Consider the following 26,920-nt stretch of genomic DNA (forward strand, 5'->3'; position numbering starts at 1 on the left):
AGTATGAAGTGTCATGGAACCAAGGAATAAAGAATTTTGTAATGCACCTTTTATTAGGGCTCAGATAGCCAAGAATCTGCCTGCAATATAGGAGACTCATGTTCAGTCTCTGGGTCGTGAAGATCCCCTGGAGAAGGGAATGGCTACCCACTCCAGTATTCTTGCCTGGAGAATCCCATGGACAGAGGAACTTGGCAGGCTACAGTCCATGGGGTCGCAAAGAGTTTCACACAACTGAGGAACTAACGTTTTTATTTTGGAGTATTTTTAGGTTTACAGAAATTCAGTTAATATAGTACAGAGAATTCCCATACACTCTCTACCCAGTTACAGCTTCCCATATTATTAATATCTTACATCTCTCTGGTACATTGATCAAGACTAAGAAATCACCACTGTTGTTAAAAATACACTGGATCCTTTCCACATTTCATCAATTTTCCATTAATGTCCTCCTTCTGTTCCAGGATCTGATCCAAGGTACCACATTGTATTTAGTTGTTCTGTTTCCTTATTCTCCTCTGGTCTGTGATGTTTTCTCAGAATTTCCTTATTGCTCATGATTTTGACAGCTTTGAGGAGTCGTGATCAGGGTGTTTTCTATTTAGGTTTGCTTGATGTTTTATTGCATAATAAGACTGGGGTTGCAAAGAGCACCTCAGAAGTGATATCTCTTCTAATTATATCATATATGGTGGTATGTGAATCCACATGGTTCATTACTGAGTCAGGAATGATGTGGAATTTTGATCACTTAGTTAAGACGTTATTTGCCAGATTTCTCCACTGTTCATACCTTCCGCTTTGGAAGCGAGTCCCTAAGTTCAGCACAGACTCAAGAGCGAGCGATCAGAGTTCTACATCCTGAAGGAAGAGGTATATTCAAAATATATTATTTTGAATTTTTCTTTAAGGAAGATTTGTCTAAAAGAAGAGAGACTTAAAAAGGAAGGCGTGGTCATATTCTACTGTACAATTTATGCAGATGAAGACCCAAAAGTCTTCACTGATTTTGGCAAAATGAAGATGGAGGCTACCTTAGGAAGAATGATTTGAATTTAACTGTAAAAATGGGAGACATTAGTGGGAAGAGGAAGAATTAAAGATAGCATATGTATCTTGGAAGATGTTTAGCTATAAAGTGGGACTGGGAATGAGGACTGTAGTTCAGGATTCATGAGACAATGATATTACATTCTGACCTTTTCATGCATCTTGTTCTAGAAATATGATTCTCAATTTCTTTCTTTTTTTTTGATTTAGCACGTCCCCAGCATGGGGTCACCCTCCAGCCAAGGACCCCAAGCCAGGTTTTGAGAGATGGAGGAGAAGTGGGAAGCCTTGGAGCTGGGAGAACACCCCTAGGCTGGCAGGCGAGCTGGTCTGGACATTGCCTGTAGGAGATGAAAAGTGAGTTCTAAATCAGAGCTTCCTCCGTCCCAGCTCCCAGGCCTTGGGGCTCCCAAGTTTTCTGATATAACCCTTTCCCTCCTCCTCAGGCTTTTTTGAGGAATAACTGATGTATAATATTATGTGTTTCAGGTGTACAATATAGTGATTTGCAAATTTTAAAGGTTATACTTCATTTATAGTTATTATAGAATATTCGCTACATGCCCTGTGCCATACAAAATATCCTTGCAGCTTGTTTATTTTATACATGGTTCTCAATTTCAGTTCAAATTTCTAGTGATCATATTTGTAAGAGAATACAGCTTTCAGAATCTTCAACTTGATTAAATTCAATTAAATTTACATCACCCCATTTACATCAAAATCCAAAGTTGTTATCATAGATTAGGTTACATTAAATTTTTTTTTGTATGAAAAAAAATTCTGTAAAATAAAAAGCAGATCCAGGAGAAAAAGACCCTTTACTACTTGAAATCAAATTTGTAGCTAACATGTCCGTGATTTCCTTGTTAGTAAATATCAAATCTGAGTAGATGATGCAGCCTTCCATCATGTAGCCCTGCTTGGTCAGTACTGGGAATTTAATAAATTTTGCCTTCACAGTTGCAGGCAGCCTTGCAATTGGTCTTCACAAAATCAGAGGCACAGGTCCATGTTTTCTTTAAAGATGGACAGTTAGAATAGGTATCTTCATACTCACAGCTATTGGCTGGAATAAAAGCAAAGAGAGTAATCACTTCATTGTCATTTTCTTCCATAGCAGCAACATAAACAGTAAACTCAATGTGAGTGAGAAAGAGAAAATTGAGCAAACATGTTGGCATCATTACACTGTGATGAGCATTTCATAGCTTGAGGGACACATACGGTCTCTTAGTTAAACTAATTGATTAACTCACCATTTATTTTAAAATTCTAATCTTTTGAAATGTTTCTAAAATGAATCGGCCTCTTTTCCTTCCTCAGAAAACAGAGTACGATGAATTTAAATGAATCTGTCTAGAACTGCACTGTCCAAAATGATCAGCACTAGACAGGTGATTGCTTACATTTAAACCTAATTGAATTAAAATAAAATAAAATTAAAATTTTGGGTCCTCAGTGATACTAGTTACATTCCAAGTTCTCAATAACCAATGTGGCCAAGGGCTACTTTAAGAGACAGTATAATTATTTAACATTTCCTTGAATGCAAAAAGGTATATTGGACTCTGTTGCTGTAGACTCTAATACTACTAGTCTTTCTTTAAGGAATAAGAAATCATTTAAGAAGATGTGGGTGCAAAAATGCAAAAACAAAAGGAAATTACACCATGATTGTTGGGCATTTCCATTCACATGTCCCTCAGCGGCCACGGACTGAACACATCTCAAGCCAGGTACATTATCCTACCTACAAGCTTGGCAGTTTTATAGTATTGCTTCCCAACTCTCCCCTCCTTTCACCCAGACTCAGAGAAGTGGCATAATTTAAACCAGGCACTAGGAATTAACCTGAACTCATTCCCTTCTATATTTCTAGTTTCTCTCTCTTTCTTTTTAAACTGAAGTATAGTTGATTATCGATGTTTTCCCCCTATTTTTCATCAGCGTGCAACAAGCACAGGTAAGAAACACTGGCTCTCCTACATTCTTCCTATTTCTTATCATGGTCCATTTCTCTTCATTCATTTTGCCCTCATGCAGTAAAAATATTTGTTTTTAAACCCATGTTTTTCAACAGTCTCCAAGCTGGATTCCCATCCAATTGTTTCCGCAAGCTATTGCCAGGAGCTCTTTGTAAAGCACAATTCTGATTTCATCATTCTTCCATTTGAAATCTTTCAATTGGTTGCTCATTACTACTAGGATAAATTCCAAGCTCCTCAACAAATAGTATTCAGCCCAGGTGTAATTATTTCCTTCTGTAGTTAATTTATACAAAGCTTTGATATCATCAGTATTCTGAATTATGGCTGAGCAATTCTGCCAGAGAGAGTGCTATAATTCAGTTAGGTGAATGCATTTAAAAGGTAGAAATTTCAGTTAATGGGTTAATTGCATTGTTCATAATAATTTTAATAACATATGCCAACTAAACAAAAACACCAATGCTGTACTTCTATTAACAACAACACAGATAAGACATTATATGACATTAATTTCACTCCTTTTGCTAAGATATTTTTGAAGTTTCTGTGAGCTAATAACAGTATAAGCAGATTTGATTGACATTTTAAAAATATTTAAAGTTATTAGCAGAAAAAAGTGCAAGTGTTCATTAAACTAAATTTGATGATTAAATTACCCTATGGGAAAAATGAGGGATTTAGTATGATGAACTCATTAACATATAAAGAATTATAATTTTCAATATGCCTGTCCAGGTTAAGTCATATTCTGTGGTATCACATCTTTATATTTGTACATATTTCTCTTTTTAAAATTCCATCTTTGCTCTAATGGCATTAACTTTGATGAAAAGAAAGTTCATATTCAGTTACAATGATTAATTTCCACAGAAAGTTTTTCAGATATGCCAATATGTCACGGGTTCAACATAGCTACAGATATACATTGGTGGTAGATGTTTCTTGAGGTTATGTACAGTAACAGACTTCATTGCAAGTAAGAATTCTCAACAGTGTAAACTTTTTGCTTAAAGGCACTCTGTTGAATAATTTTAATTTTGCCTTTTGGAGGAAGGCATCGCTTAAGTTGGTTACATTCAGAATATTTTCTAATCCTTAGCCACGTCAAGTCATTTTATTATATTAACAAGTTAATGGTTTCAAACTTACTGCATAGTCCGTTGTCACAGTGATTGGGGCAGCTGCCACAGGGTGTTCCCTGTTGGTAAGGGACATGTTGTTTGCCAACAATATTGCCACTGAAATTTGAAATACAAAACGTCAAGCATTTTTCATTTTTCAAGTTTAATTTATGCTCCAAGGGAAGCATCCATCATCATATGGGCCTAAATATCTTTCAGTGTTTTAAATCATGTCAAGACTGAAAAACTGACATTCCCCAAGTGTACTCAGATCGCAATGCAAAGTAAGAATAATTCACATGTGCACTTTCATTCTTGACCCTAGTCTAACAGCCTGAGCCGAAATGAGCTAATAATAGGCTCTAAAATCTACAGAGTGCATTTCAGTGTGGTAACAGTTTTTACCTCATAGTAAACTTGATGGAATTGGTAAGGCTGTGCACCCCCACATGCTGACAAGAGGTAAACATATCCCATCGAGAGACAGGGAGAAATTGGTTGTGCCTCAAATTTAAAAAACTCTTCTAAACTTTTATTCCTCCTCCCTGCTATTGAAAAATTCTTTTTTAAAAGTCTGGCTTGTCCATTAGATAACAATGTTAAAATACTCCATTGCTGATGACATTATGTATTGACGACAAACTTGAAAGTACATACTTACGCAGGACAGTATTGGCAAACATAGAGGTACTTTAGACTTTGTTTGGGACAGTAGGCAACTCCACATCCAATAAGGAAAGATGAATACCAAACAACCTATGAGCACATAAGTGAAAATAGGAGAGTACATTAGAGAAGAAAATATATTTTAAAAACTATAATAAGAAATACAAAACCGAAAAAAAAGTTACTGATATATTGTGTTTCTGCATACCTTATGAATATATTTAGTTAAATTATTGAGTAGAAGTATTGACCTTTTATTTTTATTTTATTTTGGCCACTCCATGCAGCTTACAGGATCTTTGTTCCCCATCCAGGGATTGAAGCCAGGCCATGGCAGTATAAGTGCTGAGTCCTAACTGCTGGACTGCCAGGAAATTCCCTAAAAATCTTTTAAAATACTACATTTCCATGTACATTCACTATTTAATCCATTTAGACTGTAAGAAAAATACAGGGTATATTTCCCCATTCAAGGTGTGCAGGCTTTTGACAAATGACAGCTTACGGCTGAAATACCCACAACATAATAAAACTACTCTTTACCCATTTGAGGTATTCCTTTCAGTTCAACATTGGAATCAGTCAAAATTTGGAGAAGCCTCCTTTTTAAAGTACTCATGTCAGAATGTTTTTATCTGTTCCCCTTACCTGGGTGAAATGTCCAACTACTGCTTGGGGACTCTTCGGCCCTACTCCAAAAGCAAAATCATGGACCTCATCATACCAGTTTTGGATTGCGTTAGACCATGTAGAAGGGTAACTTGACATAAAAAGATTCTCACCACACTTCCTTGTACCTGAGAAGGAACAGATCATTCATGGGGAAAGCCATAAAAATGCAGAGTCCCTATTCTTTGTAGCACTCATAGCTGTTAATCCATGGGGGAGTTTCTCATCAACTATAAGCTGGAAAGAAGTCAGATGTACTTAATACCTTAAGAATGGCCTCAACGTGCACAATTTTGAGTACATCAAGTTTTTTTTTCTTCAGTATCTGCTCTCCCTAGATTCATTTGTTTACACTTTAAATTTTTCTTGAGTGTATGTGTTAACGCACACACTGCTTTGTACGGTAAAGGCAGAGACTAACTGAATTTCTCTCTGACCCTTGCCCACCACATTCATCAAAGATTGTTTTATACATAAGACCCTAAATAAATGTTTATGATTGTTATTCTGTATGAACTTTGAAAAAAAGCTAGCACTCAGCCTTTAATTAAAAACCCCAATGTGAAGCAAATGGCCCTAGAAGAGACAATGTTTTCAAAGATTATGAGTCTCCCCTTAATAAGCAAGTAAGAGCATCACAGGCCAAATTCTCAAAGAATAAGGAAAGAAGTGCCTTGTAGCACAACAAATATTTCAAGATATTTTCCAATGTATATCTTAATGTTTTTTTCAAGTTTTATCTCATTATTTCTATGTTTCTTGATGCAGAAGTCATGTCTAACAGGCTATTTTTTAATCTATATTGTAATGATTGTATGGCAGGCACCCAGGATATACAAAAGACTTGACATTCTGTCATCAAAAATTATATAATCAAACATATGTTATAAATACAAATAATAATAGGTTTAAAATCACAATTGTTTTCTCTCTGACAGTTTTCTATTCTATAAAATAGAGGAAGAGATGACTCATGACTGCTTTATTTAGGGGATGGTTAAGAGGCACAAATACAATATTGTGTGAGTGTTTTTGTAAAATATAAAACACGCAATAAGCACAATGTGGTACTTCTCAGAGTTCTTTCTGCTGCAGACAGTTTTTAAATTGAAAAAGGAAGCATTAGAAGCAACATTTATTCACAAAGCTTTCTTAACATAAGGTCAAAAATAGCCCTTGTGGTCTTGTTCGTTCATGGACTCAACAAATATATTAAATTACATACCTACTATTCTATCCTCTCTCTTACTGTGTTTGAAAACGCACTTGTTTGCCCAATTTTGGGCGTTTTCTGCTGCCTTGCTGTTCCATTGCTAAAACAAGAAGAGAAAAAAAGATGCACTCAATGACTTAAATTACAAAGGAGCATAAGCTTTATTATTAGAATAGTGAACTATTCTACATGAGTACAAAATTTCTCTATGTGCACCTTCTGCTTATCATGACAGTCACGGGTATCTTTTTCACGTGTCTTTTTCTGCTCCACAAAATCATACATCTGTCCTAAGTAATCAAAAAATCTAAGAGAGTTAATGGTCTATTTTTGATGGCACAGTAGACACACCTCAGTTTTTAGTAATGATCCTTTCTAAATATTGATCAACTCACGGAGGTGTTGAGATTATTTTTCCTATAGTACTGAGCTGGCATACTTCACTCTTAGTTCGTTTTTTTTTTAGTAAGTACCTCTGGGAGACGTGTGGCCTTCAGTACTGGACCTAGAAAAGTGGGCTGTTATTTACCCTAGATCAAAAGGTAATAACCCTAATAACCTAAGTTAGAAGAAATACTGAGCAGAAAGGCATCTCTCACTGATATCTAAAGATTTGTTTTTACTTCTGCCCCCCACAATTTAAATAGCACTTAAAACTAGACAAGTTGCTTCACTATAATAAAGCAAAATTTAGGAGACTAATGAGACAATGAGCTAATGAAGGCCCCTCACTTGCAAAGGCCCTTTCTGAGTGGCAATAAGGCACCTCAGAAGATGTTTGGCCATTTTTGGGGGTTGGAGTGGTAACATTTGCAGTGATAAGATATTTTTATGTTCTCTTCCTTAAAGTCAACAAAACTTGGATTTCTCCTACTAATAACATATCTTCTAGAAAAGGTCTAGGTCATAAATTCCAGCCCAGGTGGAGTGGACATTAATCATGAGGATGGTGTGGATGATGGTATCGCAGATACGACTGTACAGAGAGGAACCTAGAAGGAAGCGAGCGCACAGGCCAGAGGAGTGATGAGAAAGCTGTTTTTATCAAAAACAACAGAGAAAGCCTAGTGAAAGTATCTAAAAGGCAGCTTATTAAGGTCAGAAGGCACATACTAACCTCAGCAGCCGGGTTCATGGAGAGGCTTCAGGGGTTCCAGGGACACCCTGAAACTTCATACTGATTATATATGTATGTATGTATATGCATTTTTCTTTCTGGGAGGAGAAATTCCACTTTAAAAGATGGTAAACTCTGAAATAGGCATGGTAGAGTATAGATTCTGACAGATTAAACTATTCTAGTGAATAGAATATAGAAGGAGGAAGTATGATTTTTAAGCAAAAAATAGTATGCGGAATTTAAAAGAAGAATTTCTTCCCTGTCCATAACACAGCTCAAATGAAATAACAAGGCAGAGACAGAACTTCTGAAGCTGAACAGTCCTTAAGAGATGTAATTTACTAGGTGCCAGCTCTTACCACAGCCTGCTCAAGCCACTTTTTTTTATGTGACTGCTTCTTACCATCTTCAGCATGTTACTGGGAGGTGGAGAGACTCCTCTCCTTAGGTCATTATGTTTGTTGACAATCTCAGTTTGGACTTTTGTCAGGGTGGTTGACAAATCAGCAAAACGTAGATCCTGAAGGAAAGTCAGATTAGGATTTGTTTTTAAAAGTTTTGAAATTGCATAGAAGAATGCATAAGTTAATTTAACAGAAAAAAGATTATTTCCAGACAAGTTCAGTTCAAGTCAGTATTATTAAGCACTGCCAATGAGTCTGAGCCCAAACTATGATTTTTAAGAAAGAAAGAAATAGTGTTGAATTTTAAAAGTCGGGCTGTAATTCATGCCGTGATGATTAAAAATGCCTCGAAAATTCCCTGGTGGTCCAGTGACTCTGTGCTTCTGTTTCAGGGGGCACGTGTTCGATCACTGGTCAGGGAACTAGGATTCCATAAGTTGCGTGGGCCAGCCAAAATATAAAAACACCTTCGAGGCTATAAATGCCACTTTCTAGAATGAAGAGACATCTCAGTGTGAGTTTTCTAGATATATGAATGAAAACACAATGACAGAGTTACAAGATTGGAGCCATTAAACATTCTTGTTCACCCTCAATCAGGCTGCAGAAAGGGCGTGATAAGGGTAGAGGTAGGTGGATCCTTTTAGACCAGTGGTCCCCAACCTTTTTGGTACCAGGGACCGGTTTCCTGGAAAACAACTTTTCCTTGGACCTGGGGGGTAGGAGATGGTTTCAGGATGATTCAAGCATATTACCTTTATTGTGCACTTTATTTCTATTGTTATTATATCAGCTCCACCTCAGATCATCAGGCGTTAGATCCTGGAGGTTTGGGAACCCTTGTTTTAGATGTTCAGGGAACCTTGAACTGACTTGCTGTGTGTATATAGAGAAAGCATGTTTAGGCGGAGTCCAAGTGCCCTCAATACTTCAGTAAATAATTCTACCTATTATATGACAGACTTTATGGGGTCTCTCAAAAGACGGTTTAAAAATATTATAAAAAAAATCTCCAAAACAATTTGGAGGGAGCAATGTCATTCCAATTAATGAACTATTGCTGACTTTGTTCCTTTTAGTAACAGAAATATAATTAACAGGGCATTAATTTGGTACTGATATTTTTGGTGTATCTTTGCATGTATGTTGGGGAGGCTTGAGTCTGGAGGTAGAGTAGGGTGTGTGAATAGTTCTCAGAAAGTCTGAGCAATTTGGTGACTTAAATTCACAGAAGAGTCTGATGTTATATGTACATGAGCAAAATTTTGTAAGCATTAAGCCCAGACAGGGCCTTTTGTTGATTTTCCCTGACACCCTGGGATAAGTTATTCTCTCCCTCCCCCAGTGCTAAGTCTCCTCAAAGTTCCACAAATACTGTGAACATGGGTCTCACCGTACTTTATTGCCACAATCTCATTATGTGTCCATTTCTCCTGCCTGTTTGTATATTCCTAAAGACAGGGACCAATATTGAATGCGTGGTACTCCCAGATTGGGCACTTTCCCAGCTATCGATTCCTAAATTAGCAAGGATGCCAATGTGAAATACCAGTTGTGGCCAATCTCTGTATAAAAGTAACTGTGGTTTTGGACTGTGAATTTTAAATCATTATAACTAGGCTCAAACACATCTTATAGGAACCATTGCAATCAACACATTTTTGCCGACAAGAAATAAGTTTGTTTATTCCTGTAGCATAAAAATACTTGCTTTGGGATTCAATGAACCCTTGGAAAGCATTTTCTGCCTCTTTCTGGTGGCAGAAGAATTTTCCCTGCAAAAAAGTTGTCTTGATGCTTGAAATTGTGGTTGGTTGATGACAGGTCAGGTGACTATGGCAGATGGGGCAAAACTTCCTAGCCCAATTTGTTCAACTTTTGAGGTGTTGGTAGTGCAACGTGTGGTCATGTGTTGCTGTGGAGAAGAATTGGGTCCTTTCTGTTGACCAGTGTCAGCTGCAGGTGTTGCAGTTTTCAGTACATCTTATCGATTTGCTGAGCATACTTCTCAGATGTAATGGTTTTGCTGGGATTCAGAAAGCTGTAGTGTATCAGATGGGAGAAGGCAATGGTACCCCACTCCAGTACTCTTGCCTGGAAAATCCCATGGATGGAGGAGCCTGGTAGGCTGCTGTCCACGGGGTAGCTAACAGTTGGACACGACTGAGCGGCTTCACTTTCAATTTTCACTTTCATGCATTGGAGAAGGAAATGGAAACCCACTCCAGCATTCTTGCCTGGAGAATCCCAGGGACGGGGGAGCCTGGTGGGCTGCCGTCTATGCGGTCACACAGAGTCGGACACGACTGACGTGACTTAGCAGCAGCAGCACCAGTGTATCAGATAGTCAGCAGACCACCAGACAGTGACCATGACCTTTTTGGGGTGCAAGTTCGGTTTTGGGAAGTGCTTTGGAGCGTCTTCTCAGTCCAACCACTGAGCTGGTCATTGCCATTTGTCGTATAAAATCCACTTTTTTTGCATGTCACAATTCTATTGAGAAATGGTTTGTTGTTGTTGCATAGAATAAGAGAAGATAACACTTCAAAACAATGATATTTTTTATTTTCAGTCAGCTCAAGAGGCACCCATTAACTGAGCTTTTTCATCTTTGCAATTTGCTTCAAATGCTGAATGACCGTAGAGGGGTCAATGTTGAGTCCTTTGGCAAATTCTCATGTAGTTTTAAGAGGATCAGCTTTGATGATTCTCTCATTTGGTCAATCAACTTCTGATGGCTGGCCACTGTGCTCCTCATCTTCAAGGCTCCTGTCTCCTTTGCAAAACTTCTTGAACCATCACTGCACTGTACATTCTTAGCAGTTCCTGGGCTAAATGCATAGTTGATGATGAGAGTTATCTCCATTGCTTTCCAACCCATTCTGAACTCAGGAAAATTGCCCAAATTTGCTTTTTGTCTAACATCATTTCCCTAGTCTAAAATAAACACAAAATAAACAGCAAACAATGTCATTAGCAAAAAAAAATGATAAATGTGTACTAAAATGATGTATACTTAACAATATTTATTTAAGAATGTATTCCAATATCAAATAGCAAAGTTCAACAATGCAAAACCACAATTACTTTTGCACTAACCTAAATACAATCAAATTGTAAAATAGCTCCCTGGATATGTCCTTTTGACTCTGAAAAATGTAGTTTCATTTCAAAGTGTACCAAAATTTGGTTTCTGAAAAGTCATTATTTTCTGCTTCTTACCCTATCTTGCTTTGTAGATAAATTCTATTGAAGAAGACATGTCTTTTGTTTGTTTTAAAAATGAGCATCGATAAAGTTTTTATTAAGTGACAGGTGATATGAAAAGTGTTGAGAGTACAATGGATAAAAGGTGGTATCTATTTATCCTTAAAGAGTTTATATTGGATAGGCAGTATGACATAGATAATTATAACCTGATAACTGAAATGATAGGAGGGATCTACTAGATATAAAGGGAGGAGGGATTAATTCTCTTTGATTGAGCTTAGAAAAGATTTCACAAAATATGGTCTGGACTGGGATATTGAAAGATAAATTGTGTTTTCTAGGCATCTGGAGAAGATGCTCTGGGCAGAGGGTGTGTAGAGTATCTGATCAAGAGACATTTACTGGTGCAAAGGACCCAAATGATGTCTGCCTTTTAAATACTTTTATAAATAAAGACTGGGAGATGGACTGACATGTAACAGGGAACTAGAAAGGACCATGGAAAGAATCTTCAGGAAAGAAATGCAGCAAACTACTTCAGTGAAACCTTAGCTGATGAATATATTGTATTTGGATTGAAATTTTGATTATGGTAACATAATAGCTATATTTGTAAATGCCAAACGAGGTTAAATGCAATGTCAGAAACCTGTGGTCTGAGGAGTCCTAGCTAATCTTGTGTGCCCAGAGTCAAAGGAGGGTGTGGGAACAGACAGCAGTGACCAAAGGTCCTCACATTCAGAGGTTCTCTGATCGGAGGTCGACACCTTATATGGGCATCATTGGAGATTATTGGAGAACATGACTGATCCTGTTTGGGAGATTACTAAAGTGAAGCAGAATATTAGAAATAATTAGAACATCTTACCTAACATATACTAATTGTAAAATTATGGGCAAAATCAAAATACTTAATATCTTTAGTAAATTTTTTTTTGCCTTTTAATTTAAAATATAGATAAAATTATTCTCACAGGGTAATTATGAAAATTAAATGTGGTGATGTGTGGGAAGAAGTTTCACTAATTTGAGATAATTAAATATGTTGCTAATTTTCTGTGGAGGTCACGTTGAAATGTATTAAATAAAAGTAAATCAGAAAAGATCTTGGGACAGGAGAAGTATCATTAGCTTTTAAATCCACAAACCAGTGCTGTCATAAAAAATATAATTAAGGCATCACATATAATTTTAATTTAAAAAAGAAAAAATAAACATATTAAATTGTTAAGTATATTATATACCACTTGATGAAATTATTACAATGTTTATTATGTGATCAATATTAAAATTATTAAGGAGATTTTTACCTCCCTTTTTTCCCACTAAATCATACTATATTGTATTTATGCAGGTCTCAACTCACACTATCCATATTTCCAGTGTTCCATATCCTCGCGTGGCTAGACGCTACCATATTGCTTGCCACAGCCTTAGACTTAAGCACAGTGAGCAACTGAGAAGTACTTTGCGATGTACCAGACACTCCGGTCTTTTTTTACTTTCAAACACTGATCCCTCAAAGTTGCATGAGTTGTTGTGAAAGGAGTTTTACCCTTGACCATACCTGTCCCTTTGCAGGAAAGAACGGAAGCCACACAGCCGCCAGGAACAAAACCACCGTGAATAATGCCATTGCTGGGAAAACAAAACAAGGGAACAAAGACCGGCATTGGAATGTTTAGTGCATGAACTTCTGAGGAACAGAGGGGAAAATCGAACACACAAAGTAAGGTTCTCAGTAACACCAGATTCATTAACTCATGAAAAAAAGAGGCTGTGTCACCAGGAGTCAGTAGAATGATAATGGATTTGGCCCCAGACCTGAGCCTCCAGTGGGGACAGTAAAGAACAAATAGAAGCACTCCATTGAAACCCTTGAAGGTCACCTGTGAATGTTGATGATAAATAACTCAATTCTACCCTGTTGTTGGTGTTGCTAAGTTGTATCTGACCCTTGTGGCCCCACGGGCTGTAGCCCACCAGGCTCCTCTGCCCATAGGATTCCTCAGGCAAGAATATTGGAGTGGGTTGCTGTTTCTTTCTCCAGAGCATCTTCCCGACCCAGGGATCCAACCCGTGTCTCCTACATTGGCAGGCGGATTCTTCATCACTGAGCCACAAGGGAAGTCCAATTCTGCCCTAGCTCCACAGCTTTTCCATATAACTATCCTCCAGGTGCTAGGAATGGCTTCTTCACATTGCCCAACTGTGATAAGACAACACACATATATATATATGGAATCTAGAAAGATGGTCTGTAGGAAATTATTTGCAGGGCAGGCAGCAATGGAGACAACCTGGAGGAGGGCATGGCAACCCACTCCAGTTCTCTTACCTGGAGAATCCCGTGGACAGAGGGGCCTGGTGGGCTACTGTCTATGGGGTCTCAAAGGGTTGGACACGACTGAAGTGACTTAGCACAACGCGCACAGTGGAGAAACACACGTAGAGAACAGACTTGTGGACACGGTAGGGGCTGGGGAGGAGGAGGAGGGAGAGGGTGGAATGTATGGAGGGTAACATGGAAACATACATTACCATATGTAAATACATAGCCAATGGGAATTTGCAATATGACTCAGGGGACTCAAACTGGGGCTCTGCAGCAGCCTAGAGGGGTGGGACGGGAAGGGAGGTGGCTGGGAGGTTCAGCAGTTTCAGGAGGGAGAGGACATTAAAAAAAAAAAAAAAGAACAACCAGCCCTTGCTGTTTTCCTTACACCTTGCTTAATCCTTTTTAAGCCCAATTAACACCTCCTCAAATTACCAGTGAACATGTGCCACTACTTTCCTGTCAGAGATCTGGCTCAGATGCTTGCGTTTCCTAGAGCCCTAGGTAAACCCACTGAGGAGTAAATGCTTTTCTTTGGTAATTTCAACAGATCTTTTCAACTCTGCCCAGTGTCCCCATTCATTCCCATTCAAATCTTTCTCTTTATTACGATGTCTTAAATCCCAAAAAGGCAACATTCTCTTTCTGGATCTAAAAACAGAAGGTACAGTTCTCACATTTCAAGGTATTATTAATACCAACCTAATCCTATGAACACCCTTAATATAGTCACAATCATTTGCCTCACTACTTCAACTTCTTGGAATCCCCAGGAAATAATAATATACACTGGTAAAGCTTTAGGTATATTTTTTCATCACATTAATATTTATAAAGGTAAAATATTGTAATGAATTAACTATTCAATATCATAGGGGTAAAACGTCTAAATAAATTCAAACACATCCTCTTGCTTAAGCATAGTAGACATAAAAGTTATTTTATGATGATTTTGTAACAAGGCAAACGTTTATATTTTGAAGTTAAGTTTTTTTTTGAAAAAAGTGGAATACCAAATGATATATGGGAGGTGCTTAGCCTTCTGTGAAAAAGTATGGGTCCTTCCAAAATTTATATATTGAAGCTGTAAGCCCCCAGTGTGACTATGATATATCAGGGCCCCTAAATAAGTAATTAAAATTAAACAAGGTTATAAGAATGAGTTCTAATTCACAGAATTAGTGTTCAGTTCAGAAGAGACGTTCAAGCCCTCTCTCTGTCTGTCTCTCTTGTCTCCACGAACCCAGAGAAAAGCCCATGTGAGGGCACCATGAAGGTGGCTGTCTGCAAGTCAGGAAGAGAAGTCTCACCAGAAACTGACCATCCTGGCACCTTGGTCTCAGGTGAGAACTGTGAGAAAATAAATTTCTGTTGCTCAAGCCACCCAATCTGTGGTATTTTGTAATAGCAGCCACAGCAGACTAATATGTATATTTCTCATGTATATTGAGGGTCAGATTACATTCAAGTGCATTCCAAGGCCCATAACATGTAGTCATTGGAAATCTGAAACTGCATATCTACGTTAAGCGTTTACTGACTGCCACTCATCATCCATATTGCAATGTACCTTGGCTTTTCTCATGAATAGATGACAAAAGCTCGATGGGGTTTCTTTGGGGTCAGTTTTTTTTCCCCTAATATTTATTTATTTGCCTGTTCTGGGTCTTAGTTGCAGCATGCAAACTCCTGGTTGTGGCCTGTGGCATCTAGTTTCCTGACCAGGGACTGAACCTGGTCCCCTGTGTTCAGAGCACTGAGTCTTAGCCGTTGACCAGTAGGGAAGTCCTGGGACTAGTTTTCATATAGGGTAACAGAAGAAATTGTATTGCATAGTGATACTGGGGACCCTGATGCTCAGGAGTTTGGGAATGCAGACATTATGATTCACCTGGAGGACCGCAGCAAAAATAGAACCTCATACTATTCTCTTATAAAATAAATGATCAGCTAAAAAGCTAGGCAAACAGGAAATAAAATTAAGCAAAAAACAAGAGAATGAATTCATCCTCATGTGATAGGGTGTTATTTTCTTCTCTGCATTTTCTATAATGAGTCTGTGATGTGAAAAGTGTGAAAGTCTTAGTTGCTCAGTCATGTTTGGCTCTTTTTGCCACCCCGTGAACTGTAGCCTGCCAAGCTCCTCTGTCCATGAAACTCTCCGGGCAAGAATACTGGAGTGGGTAGCCACCCCCTTCTCCAGAGGATCTTCTACGCCCAGGGATCAAACCTGGGTCTCCTGCATTGCAGGAGGATTCTTTACCCTCTGAACCACTCTATATTACTGTAATTCGAGTAATTATTGTGAAGGCACTCTTGGAAAATTGCCTCTAACTTTTGTCAGTTTATTGTCTTGTTGCTCTTTTGTCACCTATTGAAGCTAATGGTTTAGGCATTATGATGTCTCTGTGAGTGAAGAAATGAGGCACAGAGATGTTAAGTAATCTTCTGACAGACTCATCGCCAGACTGAGGATACTTGGGATTTTTTTTAACCTCAATAACCACTTCCCACTAAACAGTGTCATACTTTTGGTGGGGCGTGGAGTTCTGGGTAAGAATGTCAAGCATTCTGCCTTGACAGAAATAGTCCTACATTACTATTAATATAAATCTTTTTGCAGCTGATAAATAGCCAACTGACTGAACACATTTGAGAAAATTAGAAAAAAATAGAAATATTAACAATTAAGTCAATCATTTTCTGTTGTCTTTCAAATATTATAAAATTTCTAAGACTTGGAGAGTGCAAATAATATTTTCTTAGGATATCCTTCTTGATTCCAAAACTTAGGCCATTATAATAACCCTCATTTATGTAAATTTGTTGAAATAATAGAGCACTTTGTTGGCATTTTAATGAAGCATTTTTGTCTGTTTAATAACTAGAATGAGAAAGAATGTAATTGGATTGGAAATCACAAAACTGATAACTTATTCCTATAAGAGTTCTATGAAGGATACAAATTACAGAAGTGTTTCTACAGTGTCTTGAAATTTTAAGCTCTTCTATACCACTAAAATTTCACTCACGGCAATATAAAAAGGTTGATTTTGTTTAGATTTTAGGTGGGCAAAAGGAAGAGGTGGGTGAAAGGAATGAAAATATAAAGACAGAAAAGGAAAAATAGGGAAAGAGAAATGAACTTATTTCTGTATAAAGCAGATACATAAATTTAATATTAAAAAGAGCCATTTTTATTTTTCAGGGATACCTGGCCCTTTACTGAGCAAACCTAAACTTTGGTACCTGGTATTGTCATGAAGGAAAGAGAGCACTGTAAGTGTTGACAAGCCTGGGATTTTGTTTTATGTTTATCATAAGTTGTGATACTGTTTTACCCAGCTCATCTTTAACTAGTTATATAAAATTGAAAATATTCACTTATCAAGTTAGAATATGGTGACATAGGGTCACCTCATAGGGATTTTGTGATGTTTGAGAAGATAAATAACATCAAAGCAATCTGAAAACAAAAAATATCAACATATACCCACACATCCTAGCATTATCACTATTTTTATTATTATTTGGGATGCTTGCTCTCCCAGCAGAAATCTCTCAGCTATCAGGCTCTTCAGGGATTGGCTTTGCTGAAGGCAGCCTCCTGGCCCACAGTCATGATCCCTTCCTAATTCACCCTCATCCCATGGCTGTCAGATGTGGGATATAAAGGCCTGACCTTTTCACTCCAAGTAGAGACAACTCTAAAACATCATCCCAACTTCTGAACTACTCAGAAGTAGTTGACTGGCTGAAGCCTCCAATGAGACTACATTACACCTTTGCCTAATTTTGCTTCCCCCCGACTCCCTCCCAAAGGAATTGATCTCAAGTGCATTTCCTGATAAAGTTTCCATCTCTCAGATATTGTTCTTAGAAGATCCAAGCTGTGACATCATTCATTAGATAATCTTTTTTAATTTTCCTTAATTCTAGCCAGGCTTCTTTAGTTATCCTTTGATCATATGCCGTTAATGCCTTAAATTATATTAATCCTCAACCCTGGATTCTAGCCATATCCTTCAAAAACATTTCTAAGTGCCTCTTCCCAAAGAAACTCCCAAGTTAACTCCAAAAACACTGATCTTGCCACTGGATGAGAGCCTTTAAAACTTACCATGTAAAGTTTTGATTATATTTTCATTTTCTCTGACCCACCTGCAAGATCTTATTTCTCTCAATTTTTTCATGTACTTTTGACTTTTTTTTCTATAATTTGGCCGTGAGTGTGGAAAGGACAGACTACCATTTTCATTCTTTTAAATGCCTTATGGCTAAAGACAGCTCCCTCTTTATATGCTTAGTGGTGGAGCTTCAGAAGCTAAGTCTCCGGAGGACTCTTTCTTAGGTTAGTGTCCCTGGACACATACATTCCTTGGGCAATGGGCTCAAGTGGGCCTCGAGGAGAATTTGCAAGCCAAAGAGAAAACGGGTCCTTCTCTTTCTGTAAGCCAGTGACACTCAGTTATTATTCTTTCCTTTAACAGACAGTCATCAAGTTTTGCACACTACCCATGACAGCAGGCTAGAATATACTGGGCTTATTCAAGTTAACAAAATATGATTCTCATCCACTCTCTTGACCCTCAGTATATCATTAGGGTAGCTCATGATTCAAGCACTTAAAATATGAACTTGTTGAACCTTTCCAAAAGTGTGCAAAAGTGGAGGGAAAAGTTTCCTTTTTCTTTTGCTGTGACCCATTCTGGTGCTTTTGGAGAAGGAGAGGGAAAAATCCAGCATAGCACAGGGCTCTGGAATTAAGTATGTCAGATGGTGTAAACATAATAAAGGTCCACCAGCAACTGTAAGACCAGTGATTTTAGCTTCATTCCACCTCTCTTCTTCAGCGGCCTCCTTAAATAGCAGGTACAGATCAGATATGATTTATTTGCAATTATGTTTGGTACAGTCACACCGAAATCAATGGAAAGAATTAGGAAAAATACCTGCCTCTTTCTGTTACCTGCTTGCTTGTAGACAATTTCTAAATGTGTGTAGTTATATGTTTCAGCTGCTATTTCCTTCATAACAAACTTTAGATTCCTTTTCACCCATTTCCCTTTAAAAGCGATTTTGCTATGTAGAAGTCATTGCAGCTTTCCTTACATGATTTTCCTTCTGCTTTTCATCATTTTCCTTTTCAGGTGATTAGTCATCTCTCCTGTGTGACTAGAGAAAAGCCAAATACAGGATCTGAAAAATTTCTAATTCCAGTGTTGATGGTTTATGTGTGCATGCTAAGTTGCTTCAGTCATGTGTGACTTTGTGACCCTGTGGACTGTAGCCCTCCAGGTTTGTCTGTCCATGGGGATTCTCCAGGCAAGAGTACTGGAGTGGGTTGCCATGCCCTTCTCCAGGGGATCTTCCTGACTCAGGAGTTGAACCTGCCTCTCTTAACATCTCCTGCAATGGCAGGTGGGTTCTTTACCACTAACACCACCTGGGAAGCCCTAATATCTAATGACTAACAGCAGAACAAGTCTTTTTGAAGTGAAAATGTATATAATACAGTTAAACTGAAACATATTATTTCTTTCTCACCTTGATGTCAGGCACTTTGCTAAGTTTGAAACACTCACTTGAAAAAGAAAATATTATTTTCTCTAATGACATGATATCACTGCTTATTAGAAGATAACAAGCACATTTATAAAAATTATGCAAACATACACTACCTTAAAAGTCCATCTTGTGGAAATAAGAATTTTCAAAGTATAAACTAAGGAGAATGTGCTTTGATCCTAAGAAGAAAGTTCATAAAAGGGTCCATTTACAAAGCAAACTTTTAGGTTTCTATTCCTAAAATAGGCAGGCTTCTTTTTTCACTCTGACATGGATATGGAAGGAATTACAGAAGCAAAATAGAATCATGACTTTCAAGAAATATCAAAAAGATAGGAAGAAAATCTGGGGGGAAGTAAGTCTCTCATGACCTCTAGTGTGTCGGTGTTGATGTGTGTGTGTGTCTGTGTGTGTGATGGGTGTGAAGTGGAGGAAGAGGTTGCATCCTGAGGCAGTAGCTGGCCTGAGTGTGTAGTGATAGCCAAGCCTTTTAATTTTTGCTCTTGCCTCAAGACAATCATTGCTTTCCCATGATTGCAAAATTCTGTAGCAACAGAACTAGCCACCTGTCCTGGGGCCATGTATCAGCAAGATAGCAACAGGGGAACGTAACCTTCATCAGATGCAAAGACATGTGTGGACTATTCTACATTGCTATTACATTCATACCACCTCCTAGGGCTATGTGAGTATGAGTTAGTATAACTACTTCCTCTCAAAGCTGTTTCTTCCTAAAGCGAACCTAAGGAGTGGCAGCAAATGGAAAGGATGCTGGGATTAAGTTTGTTCTAGTATATTTTTGCCATATGACAAAATAGATAGTATAAACATGAAAATGAACCAAAATTATTGAATTATGTACCACCTTGTGCAATCTATAGGCTATCGTGAAGAGGCAGGAAGCCCCTTGCCCTAAGTGAACCATACATAATGATGCCACTATATGGTGACTTCCCAGGTGGCACAGTGGTAAAGAATTTGCCTGCCAATGCAGGAGATGCAAGAGACATGGGTTCAATCCCTGGGTCGGGAAGATTCCCTGGAGAAAGAAATGGCAACCCACTCCAGTTCCAGTATTCTTGCCTGGAAAATTCCATGGAGAGAGGGGCTGCAGTACATGGGGTTACTAAAGAGTTGGACACAACTGAGCATGCATGCACATCTTTCTTGTGAAGTACTGGGTTTTTCTTTATGGGCTCACTTTAAACTCACAATAATCTACTCAATACCCTGGCTTATAGATGGGCAGTCCCAGCATCAGAGATTCAATAATGAAGTGCCATAAACTTGCAGGCAGAACTGGGGGATAAAACTAGATATTTTGGGCTCAGAGCTCTTGCTCCTGAAAAAAGGGAATGGAAATGTTTTAAAGAATTATGGGGACTAGAAAAACAATGCATTAAAAGTATTAACACATTTATACATAATATGTACATAATAGTTATAGACACATTTATATACCTAACCACAGCTCAGAAAACTATGTGAAGTGAAAGTGTTAGTCACTCAGTAATGTCCGACTCTGTGACGCCATAGACTGTAGCCCACCAGGCTCCTCTGTCCATGGAATTCTCCAGGCAAGAATACTGGAGTGGGTTGCCATTTCCTTCTTCAGGGGATCTTCCCGACACAGGGATTGAACCCGGGTCTCCTGCATTGCAGGCAGACTCTTTACCAACTGAGCCACCAGGGAAGACCTCAGAAAACTATAGGATGCAATATTTTTCAAATATAGTTTAATGTAATATTTAATCTTCATTATAACACATTCTTTTATCTCTCCACTTACATGTGAGACAGAAAGCAGCCTATGAGAGTTTGCAAACCTTTTAGACTTTCTCATGTAAGAAATCTACAAAGATATCTAAATAACAACAGCCACATTGACAGTTCCCAGAAAGCAATTATTTTTTCTTCCCAAAGATGAATTCTCTCCTCTTTACTTGACTTTACTGAAAATCATTACTAGAATTCTTAGCAGTGTGGGGATTTAAACATTACTCAAGAGTTCTGACACTCCTCCTCATAATTTATCTCTTCCTCTTACAAATCTGACCTCAATTCAGAAGCCCTATCATTGTAGAGTAGCTCGCAGGCTTGAAACTTGAAGTCAGTTTAATTTCCTTTGATTCTTCTCCAGAGTGTGAGTCATATAGGTTTTGGTTTTAAATAGGAGAAGTGGGACCACGAAATCTTCTCTGACAATAGCATGTCTTCCCTAAGCTTCTTGGATGCCATTTAGCCACAGGGGAGAAACGCATTAATATAAAATGTTTTCAAAGTAAAACCTTTCCTCTGTTTAGTGAATACCTGCTCACAGGTCATCAGAGGTAAGTATGTGGTCTCTTGATATCTGCTTATCCAGGATCACTTCTTATTTGGCAAGGAATATAAAGTTTTATATAGAAATTGCCTCCTTATATAAAATAAATGCAACTGATATTATATTTACATCACTTATATAAACATAAATGCCTGAAAAGGTTGACTTTTGTTGGGAAAGTTTCTAAATATTTTTTTTTTATTTACCTGCATTTCATAGGGGATATTTTATCTTAGGTTGGTAATCTTTAGAATATTTTTGTCTCAAGATGGGTGCTATTACTTTGTTTTGGTGGATTTAAAACTATTAGCAATAGCTTCCTATACTTATTTTAATAATGTCTATATTATATAATGTCCATATATGTTAATATTAGTAAAATCAATTAATTTATTTAATGAAAAATTTTAATTGGAGGATAATTGTTTTACAATATTGTGTTAGTTTCTGCCATACATCCACATGATCAGCCATAGGTACACATCTATCCCTTCCCTCTTGAACCCCCCTCCTACCTCTCACCCCTCCCCACCCCTCTGGGTGTCACAGAGCACCGGTTTGAGCTCCCTGTGTAGTAGAGCAAATTCCCGCTGGCTATCTATTTTACATATGGTAATGTATGTGTTTCAATGTTACTCTTTCAATTCTTCCCTCCCTCTGCTTCTCCCATCTGTTCTTTGTATCTGCATCTCCATTGCTGTCCTGCAAATAAGTTCATCAGTACCATCTTTCTAGATTCCATATGTATGCATTAATATACAACATCTGCTTTTCTTTTTCTGACTTCACTCTGTATAATAGGCTCTAGGTTCATCCACCTCATTAGAACTGACTCAAATGTGTTCCTTAAGATATTATTGTGGAAGTATGCACACACATATAACCATAGTTTTTCATTTTTATATTAAAGGAAGTTCTGCTGTAATTGTTTCCAAAATTCACAGACATAGGAATTAATTATATTGCTTATTTTGTAACGAAAGGTAAAAACTAATTTATTACATTAGATAAAAGTGCTTTTAAAAAAATATTAGAGCTATATGTTACTTTCTTAGCTTAAAAACAATAGCATAACTTAAGATCATTACTGTCAATAAAGGTTATCAGCAGACTTGAAAACCACAGAGTCATTTACTAGGTATTATTTTTTCACTGACAAGGCATTAAGTACTTTGCCACAATAAAATGTTCACTTTAAAAATAAAGATCTTGCACTTACTGTTGGTCTTCGGGGCAAGGTGAAGTTATCTGCTTTATCTGTGGGAAGGAGACAAGTAGAGAGAACGACGTTAGAGAGGTATATATGCATTATACCTATTTCCTGTTCTGACAAATTCTGGTTGTGCAAGTAAATCTGTCAACAAGATTGGAAACCGGATTTGTCATAATACCAGTAGTCTCAAATTTCATTGCTGTTTGTCTAACTGAACTTTTGACATTATCTTGTGATTCCCCACACAACTTTTAAAAATAAATAGCTATTTCACATTTAACTACTGTACACTTATTCTTTGAAGTGCATATCATGCTACAATTTATCCACATTTTTGTCAATCAGGATTTTGACTGTGCTCATTACAACAGAGTTTTCAAGATTACTTTTTTTCTGTAAGAATAAATCTCTGCTTATCATTTTTTGTGAACTCTAGAGAATGTAATGCTTTCTTCCAGAGATCTAAACTATATTCATTAGTAATTGGCTGAACCTTATCATTTTGGAGAATAATTTAGTCTTTATCTTTGTAAATGCAAGGTCACAGTATCTTTCAAAACAAAATGGAAAGAGACCCCATAACTTATTGGTATTTCTAAGTTATAAGTTCTCCTGATATTAACATTTATTTCCTGGCTACATGAAATTCAACATACCATTGATCTATATTACATACTAAATTATCATCATTTGTTTCTATTTGTCTGTGAAAGCTTAGTTAGTAATTCTAAGCATGTTTCCACATCTCAGAAAGGAAAAGGGCTGAACAAATAATTTCAGGTTTCTTCTGTCTCTAAAATGTAAAGTTTTCAAGTATTGAGTTTTTATAAATGAGGAAGTATAAATCAATTAATCACAAGCAGCATATTTGTGAGCATTGGCCTGCTCACGTTAGCCTATAGACTGCACAAGATTGTATATAATTCAATAATTTCAGCTTATTTTCATGTTTATACTAGATTTCTTGGGTCATATGCAAAAATACACTAGAAGAGACCAATGCCTGATCAACAGTCACATTATTTAAAGACAGTTTGTAAATATGTTAAGTAATTAGGAAAAATAATATTTTATTTAATAGTGCTAAGATGAGAAAACATGTGTAAACTGCATGCCGTGTAGTAAAAATTTGTAAAGTGTTAGTTCCCTCCCATTTTATGTGCTTCTTTCCCTCTATGTCTGGACAAAATTGCCCCTAACGCTTTAACCTATGGGACTGCACTTTATTTTTGTGACAGATGGTTTGACTAACTAAGATATAGGTATTTCTGTGAGAGATAACCATAAGAAGTGGATTTTTGTTGTTTAGTTTCTAAGTTATGTCCAACTCTTTTGCAACTCTATGGACTACAGCCTGCCAGGCTTCTATGTCCATGGGATTTCCTAGTCAAGACTACTGGAGTGGGGTTGCCATTTCCTTCTCCAAGGGGTCTTCCTGACCCAGGGAGATCAAACCTGCATCTCCTGCATTGGCAGACAGATTCTGTACCACTGAGCCACGGGTGAGCCTAAGAAGTGGATAGAAAATGGTACAAGAAATGGAGCTGTGTTTTGACTCATTAATGCTTAATATAATTTTTCTTATTTTGTATTTGTAGACCTGGCTTGACAGCAACAAAGAAATGTCCCTCACCATCTAGTTCTGCAAGGATGAAGTCACAAGCTACTGCAGTCACTGACCTTCCACACATCCTGAAAGGAGTTCAGGGTGGAGATCAGGAATGAGGCCCTTTGTGCTCTAGTGAAGCTGACAGAACAGGCCTTCAGACAGATATTTTCAGGGGAAAATTTTATAAGCCCATATTCTTGCATCTTCTCATATCTAGAAAGGCCCTGAAATAATTAGTGGAGACTTCTGCTCCTTCTGACTAGCAGCAACTTTCTGCTGAGATGTGTGCTTGATTGCATGTATCCTTCTTCACCAAATCATATATATATATACTGACCCCCCACCCCCCCCCCCGCCCCACCTCTTTATCTCTTTGGAACAGTTTCTTAGAGTTGTCTGAGAGGCTGTATCCTGGGCTACAGTCCTCATAAGTCCTCCAATAAAACTGAACTCACAGATCTCTTGTGTGTCTTTTCTCAGTCAACAATCTAAATGATCACTGGGTACACAATTAGTTGGAAGTTACCTTACTTGTCAAATATTAGTACCCCATTGTTAAGTGATACAAGTAGGAAAAAGTATCTGGATCCTTTGAATCATGGAATACCATGCACATATATCGGAATGACAGAACGACCTTGATCTTCCAAAATGGTTGTTTGCAACCATCTTTGCTCCCGCACCTCTCATAATTTTTCTATGTTTATATCCAGCATGGTCATTATTGGTCTTTTGTGACCTATCCCTATCAATTTTATCAATAAATATCTGCCAGCTTATTCTTATTTGTGTATCTAAGTGTGTATATACTGTGTGTTCAGCTGCTCATTCTTGTCTGACTCTTTGGGAAGCTATGGACTGTAGACCCCAAGCTCCTCTGTCCATGGGATTTTCCACGCAAGAATACTGGAGTCACTGGAGTCAGTTGCCATTTCCTCCTCCAAGGGATTTCCCCTACTCAGGGATCAGCCCTGTGTCTCCTGGTTCCTACATTGGCAGGCAGGTTCTTTACCAGTGAGCCACCTAGCTAGCTTTATATCAAAAGGGTAAATCACTTGTTTCTTTGTATATAGTTTAACCAGTTCCAACTACTCTAATGGAACTTGTAACAGTATTTCAGTGACCATCGCTTTTAAAAAGTACATCCTGTTTAGGGAATGTTGTTTTTCTTACTTCTTAAAATTAATCTTCTCTTCTTGGGTTTGGACCAGTACACCCTAAGTAGGTTGGCTATAAGACCAATATAGCCAAATGGGCTATAATATGAATAAATAAACACAGCTTCCTCCTTCCCTAACCACTCCTCCTCTCAGACACAGTAGGAACTGGATGATGCCTTTTGGGAGTGTTTTTGTGCTGATCGCTCAAAACTAACTAGTTACTACAAAGGTAAACAGCATCCTTGTAATATAGCTGATCTCTCATGGCCCAGCTTTCTATTACTTATAATTCCTAATAGCCAAATACCTATAGTTTACTGTTAAGAGCATAGTCTTTGGGAACTGTCAGGTCTGCGAAATGCCTCTGAGCTTCAGATTTCTCTTCTGTAAAATACAGATTTTAATATCATAGGCTTGCTTTGGTGATTGAAAAGTTTAATGTACACAAAACTTACAATACCTGGCATGTAATACTCAATACCTGGAGCTAACATCTTTATTATTCTGCAAGGCCTAGTATTTGCTGAATGCATAACTGTTTCTATAAATCAATTTTGCTGGATTGAATTGCTAATGCTGGAGTGTTTATAATATCTTTATTTCCTCTTTTATGTCATAGGAAAGAATCAGTATAATTTAATCAGAAGTGCAAGTGTTCAAGGACCTGTTCTATTAAAAACTGTCAGGGTGACCTTCAATAGAATGGTTGATCATCTCTGTATCCTCACAAAGAAATTGAGGGGCATAGGCCTAGATGCAGTTTAGAATTAGCATTAATTTAACTAAGATCTCATAAATAAGTTGTATGTTTATTAATCAGTTGTTTTGTTGAATTATTCTTCAATATAATAATTTAATTTAGAGACATTAATTTCCAGGAAAAGGAAGGTTTAATTGTCAATTTATTGGCATTGTTTTCTCATTTCCTTAGTCCCTACAGTATAATTCACCAATTTCTTCTCTTTTAATTAAGATATATTTGATATGTGATTGTGTAAATTTAAGGTGTACAGCATGTTAATCTGATTTGTATTTGTATATTGTAATATTGAATATGATTGCTATTGTACAGTAATTATGTTACATAATTATATTTTCTTTTTAGTGGTTGGAATAATTAAGCTCTAGTCTTTTGGCAAGTTTGATGATTATAATATAATATTGTCTGTATTCCGCATACTCTGTACGGAACTCCAGAGCTTATTTACTACTCATTGTAAGTTTGTACCGTTAGAAACAACATCTAATCTTTTCACCTTATATCC

The 26,920-nt window shown here is 37.4% G+C and overlaps 1 protein-coding gene across 1 annotated transcript; it reads right to left on the minus strand.

Annotated features, from left to right (window-relative positions):
* Window positions 1-328: 328 nt before the first annotated feature.
* On the minus strand, window positions 329-22,972 carry LOC133059070 (cysteine-rich secretory protein 3-like). The gene is made up of 8 exons (XM_061146105.1): window positions 22,893-22,972; window positions 13,015-13,085; window positions 8,237-8,353; window positions 6,726-6,813; window positions 5,480-5,628; window positions 4,827-4,921; window positions 4,194-4,282; window positions 329-2,122 (listed from the first exon to the last, which is right to left on the minus strand). The coding sequence occupies exons 2-8, from the start codon at window positions 13,081-13,083 to the stop codon at window positions 1,995-1,997; spliced, it is 735 nt and encodes a 244-aa protein (XP_061002088.1). The 5' UTR covers window positions 13,084-13,085; window positions 22,893-22,972; the 3' UTR covers window positions 329-1,994.
* Between the last annotated feature and the right edge of the window lie 3,948 nt (window positions 22,973-26,920).

Source organism: Dama dama, chromosome 7 (assembly GCF_033118175.1).
Source record: "Dama dama isolate Ldn47 chromosome 7, ASM3311817v1, whole genome shotgun sequence".
Lineage (NCBI taxonomy): Eukaryota > Metazoa > Chordata > Mammalia > Artiodactyla > Cervidae > Dama > Dama dama.